At 37.8% G+C, this 13,536-nt stretch overlaps 2 protein-coding genes across 3 annotated transcripts; one reads left to right on the top strand and one right to left on the bottom strand.

Annotated features, from left to right (window-relative positions):
• Positions 1-135: 135 nt before the first annotated feature.
• Positions 136-8,279, bottom strand: jmjd6 (jumonji domain containing 6, arginine demethylase and lysine hydroxylase). Of its 2 annotated transcripts, XM_067476111.1 has the most exons (7): positions 8,084-8,279; positions 7,857-7,993; positions 6,777-7,165; positions 6,115-6,401; positions 3,645-3,780; positions 3,209-3,344; positions 136-2,531 (listed from the first exon to the last, which is right to left on the bottom strand). In XM_067476111.1, the coding sequence occupies exons 2-7, from the start codon at positions 7,983-7,985 to the stop codon at positions 2,400-2,402; spliced, it is 1,209 nt and encodes a 402-aa protein (XP_067332212.1). In that variant the 5' UTR covers positions 7,986-7,993; positions 8,084-8,279; the 3' UTR covers positions 136-2,399. The 2 variants fall into 2 exon arrangements, with proteins under 2 accessions (XP_067332212.1, XP_067332211.1); XM_067476110.1 differs by having other exon boundaries at positions 7,857-8,278.
• Positions 8,280-8,424: 145 nt separating this feature from the next.
• mettl23 (methyltransferase 23, arginine) lies at positions 8,425-12,874 on the top strand. Its single transcript, XM_067476128.1, has 5 exons — positions 8,425-8,710; positions 9,655-9,759; positions 9,854-10,091; positions 11,849-11,933; positions 12,515-12,874. Exons 1-5 carry the CDS (start codon positions 8,606-8,608, stop codon positions 12,684-12,686), a joined length of 705 nt encoding a protein of 234 aa, XP_067332229.1. The 5' UTR covers positions 8,425-8,605; the 3' UTR covers positions 12,687-12,874.
• The last annotated feature ends 662 nt before the right edge of the window (positions 12,875-13,536 follow it).

The raw sequence follows: 13,536 nt of genomic DNA, 5'->3' as shown, positions 1-13,536 counted from the left end.
CATTAAAAGCCTTACATGATTTACATGTCCTGTCAGCTTTTCAGAATAATATACTACGTTTTGAGAGTTATTGTATATGAACAAAAATATCACTAAGTAATTGTTAGTAACAGCACAAAGTGTTAGAGAGATGGGTTTTTTTGTCATAAAAAACATTTTATTGATCAACAAAATTATTATTATTATTATTTTTACATGAGTGTTCCGTCCCATGAACATTTAACTGGTGAAGACTGAGCATCAACGTCTAATCAAAACAAAATCAAAATCTTTACTCAGATCAGTTCAGATGATGAAGGAAAAAACCTTTGAGCTTCACCAAAAGGCAGATGAAAGGCACAGTGTGACTGACCTCCGAGACCAACATAGTGCGTTAGATTAAGAACAGATAAAAACACAAACACAGAAACACAAGCTCTCCTACAGTCAGTCACACAAACCACCTCAAAGGCTGCTGACAAAAGTTCATAGGCACTTCAGATTACCATTACCTGCACAGATACAAACGTGTTTTATGAAGGTCTTTACAACTATTTTCAAATGAATCGGTCCTGTGCAGCTTTCAAACTAAAGATTTTACAGCTATTTAAGCAAAAACACCAACTATTCTGTAATTGTATTGTCTCAAAAGCGAGAATTTGCCACTTTCTCTCAATTCCTTCATAGTAAATATCCATCTCATTTCAGCCCTTATTTCTTAGACAAACCTATCACAGAAGACCCTCCCAAAAAAACCTTTAAAGCTGGACATGGTGATTTTTCCCCTATTTTTGCTTAATAACAATCATCCTGTACTTTCACCTATAAAAAAGAATTCCATTAGCTGTATTCCTTATTCGGCCCAATATTGAACAAACTTGGGTTTTTACTTCACAACAGTTTGACATTTCTTCTACTCTGACAACCAAAAGCTAAGTTGGTACTCAACAAGATGTAGAAGCTGAATAAAAGCTATTAACCTCTGTTCACCTGTAACATACAGGCTCATTATTAGACTCCAGAGTCTTGCAGCAAATGTAGTGGGCTCTACTATCATTTATGACAACTGCCAGGAGTTAAATGTGAATCAGCATTTAACTACTGTGCATCATGACTGTATCTCTTATTTTGCAGTAATGGCACGAAGCAGGCAAAAATATTGGCAACTTTACAACTTTACTGCTGAAAGCTCCCTCGAACACCTGAGAACACCAACTCTAGTGAAGAACTTCATTCCAGTTTGTTTTGAAGCTGCTGCTTTAAAATCATAAATGCAACCAGTTTTGTTAAGACTGACCAACTAAAAGTGATTGTTTTAATTCAGCATTAAGTTTAATTACCAAGGCAACTAAAACAGCTCATACACCTTCCCATGATTTTAAGGAGGAACCACGACAGTGGTGATTTCTACACAAACAACATTTAGTGCTTAGTGGCTTGGTTGCCAATGTGAAAGAACAGGGCCTCTAGTTTCTCTGCAACATGTCTAAAACCAGCTGCAACATGACTGAAAAGATGTGGAGATGATGAGGAGAAATTTGTGGAATGTGTTTTCATCACATCGAATTATATGGAAGTCTGGTGATGTTCTATGTGTTTTTTCATGTACAGATCCAAAGTAACACTGAATGTATCTCACTAACAAGTACTATGTGCACCAAAACCTAATATACCTTATTCTTTCAGATAACCGTTACATATCTAACACCAAAAAAAGCATGGATTTGTTTATTAAAAATAATTTTTGCTAAAACCATCAGGCAAGAGAAAATATTTAAGACGTTTATAAACTCAACTTAAGATTTTTTTAAATGCTTTCTCAGGCCTGTTACCATGATCAGTTTCAACGCACACTGTTGTGACATTATTGTTGTTAATGCCTTGAAACTAGAGGCCCAAGTGTCAACTTAATATTAACCAATAAAGCAAATACATAATTAACTGTTGGTGCTTGCCAATGCTGTCCAGAACGCACAATAATCTATACTGCTTACAGGACCTTGCACCTTGTCTTTTTAGGTCTTCTGGATTATGTGAACTTTTAAAATTTTTTACAGTCAACAATGACCCTTGAAAATATTGCCCTCCTATTTGATTAAAAATCAATCACAGTGCCAACCTCCTCCCTTCAAATCAAGACCACTTCGTTTTAATTTCTCTCCATATTTCCCTCCCCGTTCTAAGACAACAGACGCTACAGAGACAAACACATATTGATTGGTGTTGAAAAGCACAGTGGTGGCAGGTTTCCAGCAGGCTCATAGCCCAGAAGATCCTTCTCCTGCATCTGAACCTTACGTCTTACCGATGGCACATCTTATCACTAAAGACAGCCAGTCGACATTTACCTAAACTAGACTAGAAGCAGCTGGAGTAGTAGGTCGGTTTGTGATTCAAAGAGTTTTCACTGGAGGCAGAGGTCACCGTGACGAGCTCCTTTCTTTGCTGACACAGTCATCCTGGCTGCTGGTGTCTCCATTGGCTGTCATGCTGCAGGTGCGTCTCTTCTTTCTTAGGTGAGACATGGCATCGCCCTCAGAGCCCGAATCTGCCTGCAGTAACCCAGCACACAGGCATTTTAAATTTTGTGCACACTGTTACAGCATGTATTTTGGTACACAGATACAATCATGTGCAAAGGTTAATAAACCTTCTTTTAATTCTTTGTTTAATTTAAATTGTATCAGGATCATGAAGAGTAAATCTAGATAAGAATGGCTGAAACATAAAAGAATCAATTTAAATGCTGTTGCAGGATCAGAACAGAGCTGTGCTTAAACAAACCTCAATGAACAGAAACAATGTAAACAACAAAAGCCCAAAATTCCTCCACAATGGTGTGAGAGAGTCATAGACAAAACAATTACTTCAAGGTATTGCTGCTAAAGTTGAATATACAAGCTACTGATTGATGGGGAGTACTTAGTATTGGCCACGTATTTTTCTTTCTGGCTTGTTACTATTGTTTGTGTTTTTTTATTGTCTAAAAACATCAAAAAAAGTATTTGGCAAATACAACCTCAGACATAGAATTAAAAAAGGGAGCCCCCCTTTTTTAGGCTGAGGTCTTTACAACCCACTGGGATTATGACAGCTTTATTAGGCAAATATTGTAACAGGGGGTTTTGGACTCAACTTTAAGTCTACGTACGTGTCCAGTGCCCAACCCAAGTGTATAAAATCAGACACATCTTTATGCTGAAGTGTGTGTTTGTGTTTTGGCACATACGTCAGAGTCTGAGTCCGATGAACTGGAAGAGGACGATGAAGAGTCACTGGAGCTGTCTGATGCAATGCCTGTTGACTCCTGCAGGTCCACTTTGTCTGCCAGTGCTGCCATGTCAGGTCTCTCCTGCTTCAAAATCCTAAAACAATAAACCAAGACAGGGTTTACAGTTATTTCTACAATAATTAATCATTTATTCCATAGTGCTTCACTATTATGTGCATTTACACCAACATGTTTCTCTTGATCCAGAAAATATCACATAGGAAACAGGCTCATTAATAACTCATGACTTCTTAAACCTAGAATATATTTAAGACAAGTTAAAAAGTTGAACATATGAAATATGACTAACATACATATCAATCATCCAGTGGACACTATAACAGTACACACAGTTACTACCTAAGCAGTGGATTATTCAGAGAGGTATCCTTACCGATACCACTTCCTCGAGAGTTTGGGTCTTCCACGGACAGTTTTGTGCCAAACTATGGGAAAGTTGGTCGTACTTGCAAAGTTCTGAGTGACAGCAATAGTTGTGTCTAGGTTGAGGACGACGTGCCACCATCCGCCTATGGACACACAGCTAGTCACAATTACCATGTGGATATAACTGAATGTGATATCAATGACTGATCATGAGCATTACAGGCCCGGATTTGCACAATTGAACCCATCCAGGACTCTGGTGTATGTAGTCTTACCTATACTCTCATCAAATTATAATGCTAATATTATACAGATGTGGTGTTTGATTCATTGTAGAATGTATTCATGATATAAACTCTTGCCACATGAATTGGTCTGGTACTGATAAAAGGCCTGAAAGTGACATGTATGAGAAGCGATTCAATGATGTTTGCTCATGTTTACATGTTTAAATGTTTACATGTTTAAATGTTTATATTTCTGAAACACACACACATTAATTAAATGACACCAGCCTCGGTGATACAGTATGTTGAATTGCCAATATTTTGCCATTTTAAACTATTTGAAACAATCCTGGCTTAATTCCAACTTTATATATACTTTTAAATCTTACTTTTTATATCAAACTTTGAACAATGTCAATACAGAACAGTTGACCGTCGGGGTGACACAAAATATAGTCACTAGCTCCTGTTAAGTTGACAGGTTCTTGTTGTGTCTGTGGTGTAATCTGCTCAGTGCATCAGGTGAAGTCTACATCCTGGACTGATGCCAAAGAAGCAGCTGAGGGTTTAATCCATCCTGTCCCAATAAGCACTTTTGGCATTAGGTGAATCTAGGTCACATCCGCTTCACTCTGTGTTGTCACACAGTACTGTCTATACTGTCAGTACACCTGATAGGCCACTGCTGGTCACCTCAGGATTTTCTTAGTTAAAACGAGAACCAGTTTGCTGTGGTGGTAATAGAGAACTTGTACTTGGATGTAACAAAAGTACTTTTCCTTTTTACTGTAATTATTTACATTTTCACATATGTCTAATTTACTTAAGTAAATTCAATTATGGCTACTTTGACTTTTCCTCAAATACTTCCAAGAGCAACTATCTATACTTTTTACTTCACCACATTTGTAACTTCATTAGACGTTACAATCTTATTATTTCATAAAAAAACACTATTTTCATTTAATGAAAACAGTCACCAATAATAAAGGAATCGCTTCACTAAACCAGGTGCAGGCAAGCATAGTGTCAGTTTCTCCTTCCATTTAAAATACTTATTTTACATATTATCAGTGCTCAAGCTGAGCTGGTATGGAGTAGTTTTACTCTTTGGTGTGTTGTGCTGAGTGTGGTCTGTTTACTGAGAGCACACACAACTAAAGCAAAAACTCCTGAACTAATGGTACATTTTTAGACATAAAGCTACTGAATTCATGGTGAAATGTACCTTCAAATAGCTATCATTCAATGTGGTGTTAACTTCACTTTGCTATGTCAAACCAACACTGCTCCACAGAAAAAGACAGGGAGACAAAAATCCGTGGACATACCGCACAGAAAAACTACTTTCAATGATTACATCTGTTAGTTGGTGTGTTACCATTGGCTAGTCTGTGTTTCTGCATGGGTGCTGATGTGAAGAAGGTTAGGTCCTGTAATTACCTCATAAATAACTAGTGGCACAAGAATAAAACAGAAAGAACCACCAGTCTATATTCTAAAAGTGAGCCAATTGTTATAACTTTGATGAGCATCCATTCAAGATGCCCAGGGCATAAGGTATATGATTTAGCTGCTACTGTGTGATCTTTGTTTTTTTATAGAAATCTTCTTTCTTCTCTCTTCAGTGTGTTAGAGATGCTAAACTAAAGGTTATGTACTTTTGATTCTTGACACTGGTAATGTGATGCAGTTACACTTTTCATAATGTGTGGCCCAACAGAAAGGAGTGCTTATCATTGCTGAGAATTGGGTATTAATAAATAGGCACATACTGTGCTGTGTACTGTGAGTGGACCATTCACCTATATACTTAGCAGGTGATACATACCTCATGAAAGCTATTAAGGTCATTTTACACACAGCTGCAATTCGTGTTTTACTGCACTCAAATCTCAGCACACAGACTTGCTTTATAGTTTTAGATTTGATGTGACTTGCATGCTTTTTAAAATATCACCTCTGCTATCCATCACAACTAAATGTCTCTAAACCTCCTTGGAAATTACATGGATGCCCATTTTAGGTGCATATCATGCCTTAAATAACTGTTTGTTTTGTATTTTCATGGGATTTGTTGACAAGAAAACATAATGCCTCGAAGAAACATCTCTACACATAACGATTGAGCAATTTGTAAGCATCGTAAGAAATTTGCCCCTAAACCTAAGCTCAAATAAAGTATGCACGGTTGAAAATTGAATAAAGATGGAGTTTTATTAAGATTTATAAAACTGTTTCATCACTGACCAGGTACGAAAACAGTATCCCCAGGTCTTTGGAGGATCTCCAGAGGTGCAAACTCTGGAGGGAAGTTTGGTTGCTGTGTTCGGGGATAGATCACATTAAACCATGTTATAGCTTCATCCTGCTGGTTGCCTCCATCCTCTCTGGTCACCTTGATAAGTTCTCGAGGTGTGTTCGTGGGGAACAGACACCACCTCTTATGTCCTTGAACCAGGGCGTTCCAGGCACTAGTGCCCAGAGGGTCAATGTGGATGCCGGTGCCGGAGCGAGCTGGACCCATCACAAACCATCTGAGATGAAGTGACAAGTAGAGAAGGTAAACCACATGTAGACACTATTAAATACAGCAATATAAAGTAAGTCATCAAAAGTTATGGTTTCATGCATCTAGTCAAGTCAAATAAATTATTCTTTTTCTTTTTTTTTTTTTACATACACTCTAAAGCACAGTTAAAAACAGAAGGTTTAGAATGACTGCAACAAAGCCAGAGATGTCATTGTTTTATTTCTCCTTGTAAAACTCATTCCAAAAACATTAGAGATGATGCACCTAACAAATCCTAAAGTGTCTAGTCAGCAACAGAGATGATGAGAATGCTACATAGGTATGCTCACGTGTGTCTAGCTGTTGAGTCAATTCCAATTTAAATATAACAAGGTCAAACCTGTAGGGTGGTCTGCGCTTCTCTCCAGCAAATTGGAAAAGGTCGTCCCTGAAGAACACTGGGACCTGGTAATCCTCCAACAGCTTCCTGCGTTTGGCGTGTTCACCAAAGCTGCTGTCAAAGATGTAAAGTGGACTATCATCCTTGGTACTCTCCAGGTACTCAACGTAGTACTTCATCTTCATCTTCACTGAGTATCCATCATTGTCCTCCCCGCATTTAAATTTCTGGTTGCGGTATTTGCGCTTGAGGCGCTCCAGAGTCCATTTCTCTCGGGCAGGCCAGGTCTCCTGGCAGTTCAGAAGGACAACGGGTTTGTAGGGCCGCTCAAAGCGTTGAATGAACTCTTCTGGACTGAGACGGAGGGCGTCAACACGCTCAACATTGTCCTGTAACATCAGCATTAAGTTATATTTATGGTAATTTGTTGTCTGAAAACCTCAGTGGTCAGTAAGACCACAAACAGACACAAAACAACCACAGAGAGAGTAAAAATGCTTCAATTATTGGACTTATGTGGTTTGTAGTTGTTTTGTCTGTCTTTCTTTTTGGGGGTCATACATAGGAGAGGTATGATTAACCCAAGCCCTGGTGCCAATATGTCTCATAATATGTCTATGCTTGGACTCAGAGAAGCTGCAGGAAATTGAATAACAAACCAATAACTAACTGTTAAGATTTTCACTGAGATCTAAACTTCTCCATTATGAATCAACTGTTTTAGCAACTTTCCCCTGACAAATTTAAAACTTATATTGCTGTCCAGAAAAAAAATAAGTAAATTTGTAGATTAAATTCAAGAGATTATAATAGTTTATAAAGTCTTTGAGAAAATTGAATTAAGTGCCTTTTAAGATCTAAGTTACAGCGTCCATGTTTACATTCATGCTTGATAACTTCTATAAACAGTACAAAGTAGGAAAATGGTAAATAATGGTGAAATAAGCTAATTGTGTAAGTGACTCTGTGGGTCACATAACCTGTTGTAACTCCGGCTAGTACATTAGCTCTGTGTCTACGTGACAAGCTGCACTACTGCCGCTAGCCGCTGTTAGCTTAGCTTCGGGTGCTGACAGTTACCTTAACGGTGCGGTGTGACAGGTCGAAAGTCTCGTGATAACCGTGTTTTAGCCAATCTACAGAATCCTTCAGCTCCGGTCTGGCGCTGCGTTTTGCTTCTTTAATCCTCTTCTTACTCTTATGGTTCATCCCTCCGCCTGGTTTTAATAAGAAAACGTGTGTTACTGCTGCTTAGCTAGCTAGCTATCGAGCTAACTTGTGAATACTACAGAAACACATTCACTAGCCTGCACTGCTGCCCGGCCAGTTGTGCTTTTCTTACACTACCACCTTAATTATTTGATGATACAACAAAACCACAAGTGGGATTAATGGTTTCTCAAATATATGCCACCAGATATAAGAATAATGTTAAAACCAGACGAATGTATATAGTTTGATAAACAGTTAACAAGATACGCTAACTGCCTGTCGGCTCAATGCTTTCCAAACTGAGTGACACAGGTACCCGCCCCTTTTTGCAGGACATAACGCCCGTTGGCTATTGCGTCAGCGGGAAGCAAAACGTTGATTGGTTAAAGAGTGGAATAAGCCTTCCCGCCAGAGAATTACGTGGGTTCGATTGGTTGTCAACACATCCTCCTGTGTCTTCGTCGGCGTGCTACCGGACATATGCGAGTTGCTAGTTATATAACGTCAATATGTATATCAATGCAATTGCTAAATATAAATATCAAATAACAACAAGGCAAACCAGAATAACAGCTGACGATGTAATTATGAAATTTTAGAGGATATTAGCTTCCACCATGGACAGCTGTGGAGCCCACACACCTAGCATAGCTTATAAAGTTTTCACGTTTGAAGACAAGAAGAAAAAACCACAAGATTCACTGTCTGTCTCCATCCCAGAGGTTTGTTTTATTTTTTAATACGTCGTGATACTGAATTTATCCTCCATTAGAAACCCATGTGTAATACTGACTTCAGCAAACATATAATTCTTATGCGACTGTTAGAAGAACTATTAGAAGCGTCCCACTATACAAAACCAATTATTTAAATATACTTAGATGACGCTATACCTCTACCATTCACGCATGGCTAATTTAAAATACCGATCTGTTAGAACAAGGAATATCGATTTATATATTAGTGTACATCAAATACATCAGTGCCCTGTTCTCATCCATCTAATATATAACTGTACATTTATTGACATACAGCTTTAATTTTAGTAATTTGCTTACATCTACAAACCATATAGTCCAAGTTTTATTAAAACCATTTGGGGTATTTAAGTGTTACAATCATTTAAAAAAAGGTTTTAATGAGATACCATTACATTAGGATCCTCCCCCAAATTCATATTAATAAGATTGTTGTTTAAGTTCAACATGGTAGGTGTTCATCTAAACAGGGAAGAACATTTTAGATCTACTGCATCCACACTTTGGTTGTCGTACTTTGTAGAGGAATCCTTTATCAAATTTTCAAATTGTTAACTAATGTATTTTAGTTTGACAAAACTATTCCTATGTCATGTCAGTTGTTACTTTGTTACATTATTCTTGTATGTCAAACTACATTATCTCCTGAAGGTCAAGAATGAACATTAATTCTCATTTATATTTAATACATTTAAATTACATAGTTCCTATATGGTGTATTTCTTAATTTTACTGACTTCAAGCAGATGCTAACTATGCATATTCTGTTTAATAACTTGTAAGAATGAGTTTTGTATATCATTTTATAAGAATTGTATTCTTAAAAGTCAATGTTTAATATAATAATTATGTTTTGTTATGAGTGACTGCTTCTTGGTAAACTGTTTGCCTGTAATTCACACTTTTAGGCTCTTGATCCACAGTATGGAATGTATGTGTGGCCTTGTGCAGTGGTCTTAGCTCAGTATCTGTGGACACAAAGAGAAGACCTGAGAGACAAGACGGTGCTAGAGGTGAGAAAAATGTGTCAGTTTGGGTCCTGGTCTGCTGTCTTGAAAGAGTACAGAAGCACTACATTGTGCAGTATTGTTGTTTTTTTCTCCACAGCTTGGTGCAGGTGTGAGTCTACCAGGTGTGGTGGCTGCAAGATGCGGTGCAAAGGTGATCCTGTCAGACAGCACTAAGACTCCTCTGTGTCTGGAGAACTGCAGGCGCAGCTGTGAAGCCAATGGCCTACGTGATGCGGTCGTGTTGGGTCTCACCTGGGGGGAAATCTCACCTGATCTGGTTCTGCTTCCTAAGCTGGACATCATCCTGGGATCAGATGTTTTCTATGAGCCTCAAGGTATATTCTTTGACACAGTTCGGTGAAAAAGTTTGTATTACCTTATTTGACATCACAAAATTGACTATATCTGCTATATCTGCTCATTCTGAATTTGATGGCATCGACACCTTTGAAAAAAAGGCACGTCCGTGCCAACAAAGGGAAGGCGTTTGTGAGTGTGTATATGTTTAATGCTAAAAACTAAGTCAGGATTATTTTTGGAAACTACATAAACATCTCACAACGAATAAGGTTAATTAGCAACAGGTAAGAATCATGATTAGATATAAAAACAGAATCCCAAAGAGTTTTCAGAAGGAAAGATATGGGCAAAGTTCTTCATTCTGTAACAAATTGTGTTCAGCTCCTTTAAAATAATGTTTTTCAGCGTAGATTTTCAAAGAATTTGGTAATTTAATAGCTAAACACCATAATATGTTAAAAATATTAAAAGAATCTGGAGAAATCTATCTACATGAGGGACGAGGCCAAACCCGAGGGCTAAATGGCTGGAATTCTTAGGCCTTGATTCAGCACTGCATTAAAAACAGACAAAAGCAAAAGCAACTCTAAAAATTGCTGACAATGAACAGTTTGTCTCTGCATATACACATGCAAGGTGTAGCAACGAAACAACCATATATAAACAAGAGCCAGAAACACTGCTTGCTTCTCTGAGCTGTAGCTTATTAAAAATGAGTAGTTGAAATGTTGTCTGATGAACAACTGAAATTGAGCAACTTGCACATATGCAAAGGCACCAATAATGCTGAATGATATATACACGTTTTGGAGCAACATATTGTGGCACCGCACGGCTTATGGGATCTAACTATGGGAGTCAGCGAAGCAGAAGCTGAGGTTAGCCCTAACTGACTTAGCTAACTCAGCTAATTGGCTAGCTTGGCACTTGTGCCCCATACACCGCACGACTCCAAGTGCCTCACTGGCTATAAGGAGGCAATGACAGGACAGCTGTTGCCTTTTTACCTCTAGCAACAGTGATAACTGAGCTTTATTTTGAACACAGTGGCCGGTCACCGTGATGGCTACTCCGATACACAGCACTTTCCCTCACGGTGCCGGCCAACACATACATCATGTATAACAAAACCAGAACGTCTAAACAAGCCTAATAACACTAATCCTAACGCAAATCATGCACAGTAAACACTTTAAACACATAGAACTATTGATATGGCTTTTACCCATAATTTCCCGGGCTCACTGTGCCAGCCCCCAAACTAACCCACTAGCCGGGCCGTTACAATATGATGACATGTGGACAATGACTTTTTCAGGGAAGCCATTGGTCATTTTACCCGAAACTATGTGAAACCACATTCTGCGTGTAATACAACACATGGCTCAGTAGTACAGTAAAAGTCTGGGTGCAAAACTGACCTGCCTGCAGTTCTTTTACTCACTGAAAACATTTGCTCACTATGAGGCAAGTAGTTATTCCCCTGTGTTCTTAAACAATGGGAATGTTTTTAAAAGGTTATGCTGCATAGCAGTAAACATGTTTATGTCCCAATGTTTTTAATATCTGTTGCTGGCATCAAATTAAAAACAGTTGATATTAGTTAGTTAACAGATATTATATGTCTGTAATATTTATAATCTAAAATAAATTTGAATTGATTTTTAAATCATTCTTATTCATCCTTCCTTATTTATTCTTGTTTACATTTTACACAGCATCCCAACTTTTCTAACTATGCTGTATACAGAAAACTGACTATAACCTATAACTATACTATAACCTATTTCAGATTTTGAGGATGTCCTTGTGACTGTTGCTTTTCTTCTAAGAAAAAACCCCAGTGCCCAGTTCTGGACCACATACCAAGAAAGAAGGTACTGCTTTGTGTCTGTATCCATGCGTTTGTGAGACAGTATTTGTCAAGACCGCTAAAAACTGAAAAATTTTATAAAAAGGGATATTAGATAATTTCTATCTAGACAAATAGAGTGAACCACACAACATGCTGCTGTATAAAACCAAACACAGAATGATAAATATTTCTCCAAGGTGTTGTAATTTTAACAGTGATTTTAATCTCAGTTATTAACCTCCTGATCAAGTCACACACTACATATTGGATTTAATTTTTTTTCATGTAAGTTTTATCAGTTTAGTGTTCAGATTTCACAGAGTTATGAGTCTGAGAAAGTGTATGACCTCTTACCCTGTGGTGTCTTTTGTCCTTCCTTTGAATCTCCTTCAATTTAAATGGCCTCCAGAAGTGTGAGTTAAATCCTAGAGAACAGTCAACATATATATGTTGTATATGTTATGTGTGTGTGTGTTTTGTAATCATTTACTACATGTTATTACATTTGTTGCCATGATTTTTGAATTATGTATTCTTACTCCTGGTTCCACATCAGCCCAGTGCCACGGCTTCAGTTTAAATTCTCTACTTCTTGTGTTTCAGTGCTGACTGGTCGATTGAAGTGTTGCTCCACAGATGGAACCTCAGCTGTGTTGAAATTCATCTGGAAACATTCAATGCCAATAATTCTGAGTTGGCTGGATCAGCTCTACCAGGTTGCCACAGTGTCCAGATGATGATTATCTCAGTGAAGACAGAAGATGCTGGACAATAACATGTTGTGGTCAATGTTTGCAATGTTAAACTAACTGAATGTTAGGGAAATAACAAGGTGTTCAGCATACTGTATGATTTAGGAAAAACTGAGAAAAGTTTTGTCAATTCTGTTAGTATTTAAGGAATCACTTCAACTCAATATTGCTCAGTGACAATAAAGGTTGTTCTTCTGTATCATGGCGGAAAGTGGGCAGTCATGTTGTATTTTTGGAACAAAATAGCCTTTATTTTAAAGAAATTGACACATTTTACATTGCTATTTTAAATGTGTTTTAAAAAGAAGGCCTTTCAGTTATTACAATGTTAATAAATACCAATACCTCATGAATTCCCTCAAAACAAGCTAAAACTTTTGGAATGCCCTTGCAGTCTTTTGACATGACAATCTGTGGGTAGGTTCTTTATACAAACTTGTAAGAGATTCCTCCAAATCCCTCTAAAATATCTTCATTATGTAAGTGATGAGGGTCAAAATCTGCAGTCGTGTATCTGTGTCTTTATGCTTCATCTTTCAAACATTAAATGGTTATCATCACAACTCGCAGACATTCAGGAAAAAATATAAAATTTAAATTCCCCTGTAATAAATTCCATTCTATTCCAAGTTCTTTATTTACCCGAACACTGTTAGCTACATCTTTCCACCAACACCAGTTTTGGACCTGATTAATGTTCCGATATCTGAATGGGAATAAGATTAAGCAGCCAGTGTTTGTGGTGATTAAGGCACCAACTTTGGGGTCTGGGGGCAGAGACACACCAAGTCCTCACGTAAGAATTAGCTGTGCCTCGTCACCTTTTGTCCGGTCCAACAAAGGGCATTTGAACACACCACAAAGACTGCAGCT

This window comes from Channa argus, chromosome 15 (assembly GCF_033026475.1).
Source record: "Channa argus isolate prfri chromosome 15, Channa argus male v1.0, whole genome shotgun sequence".
Lineage (NCBI taxonomy): Eukaryota > Metazoa > Chordata > Actinopteri > Anabantiformes > Channidae > Channa > Channa argus.
Note: the sequence above shows the minus strand (reverse complement) of the source record. Positions and strands in the feature narration are given on the sequence as shown.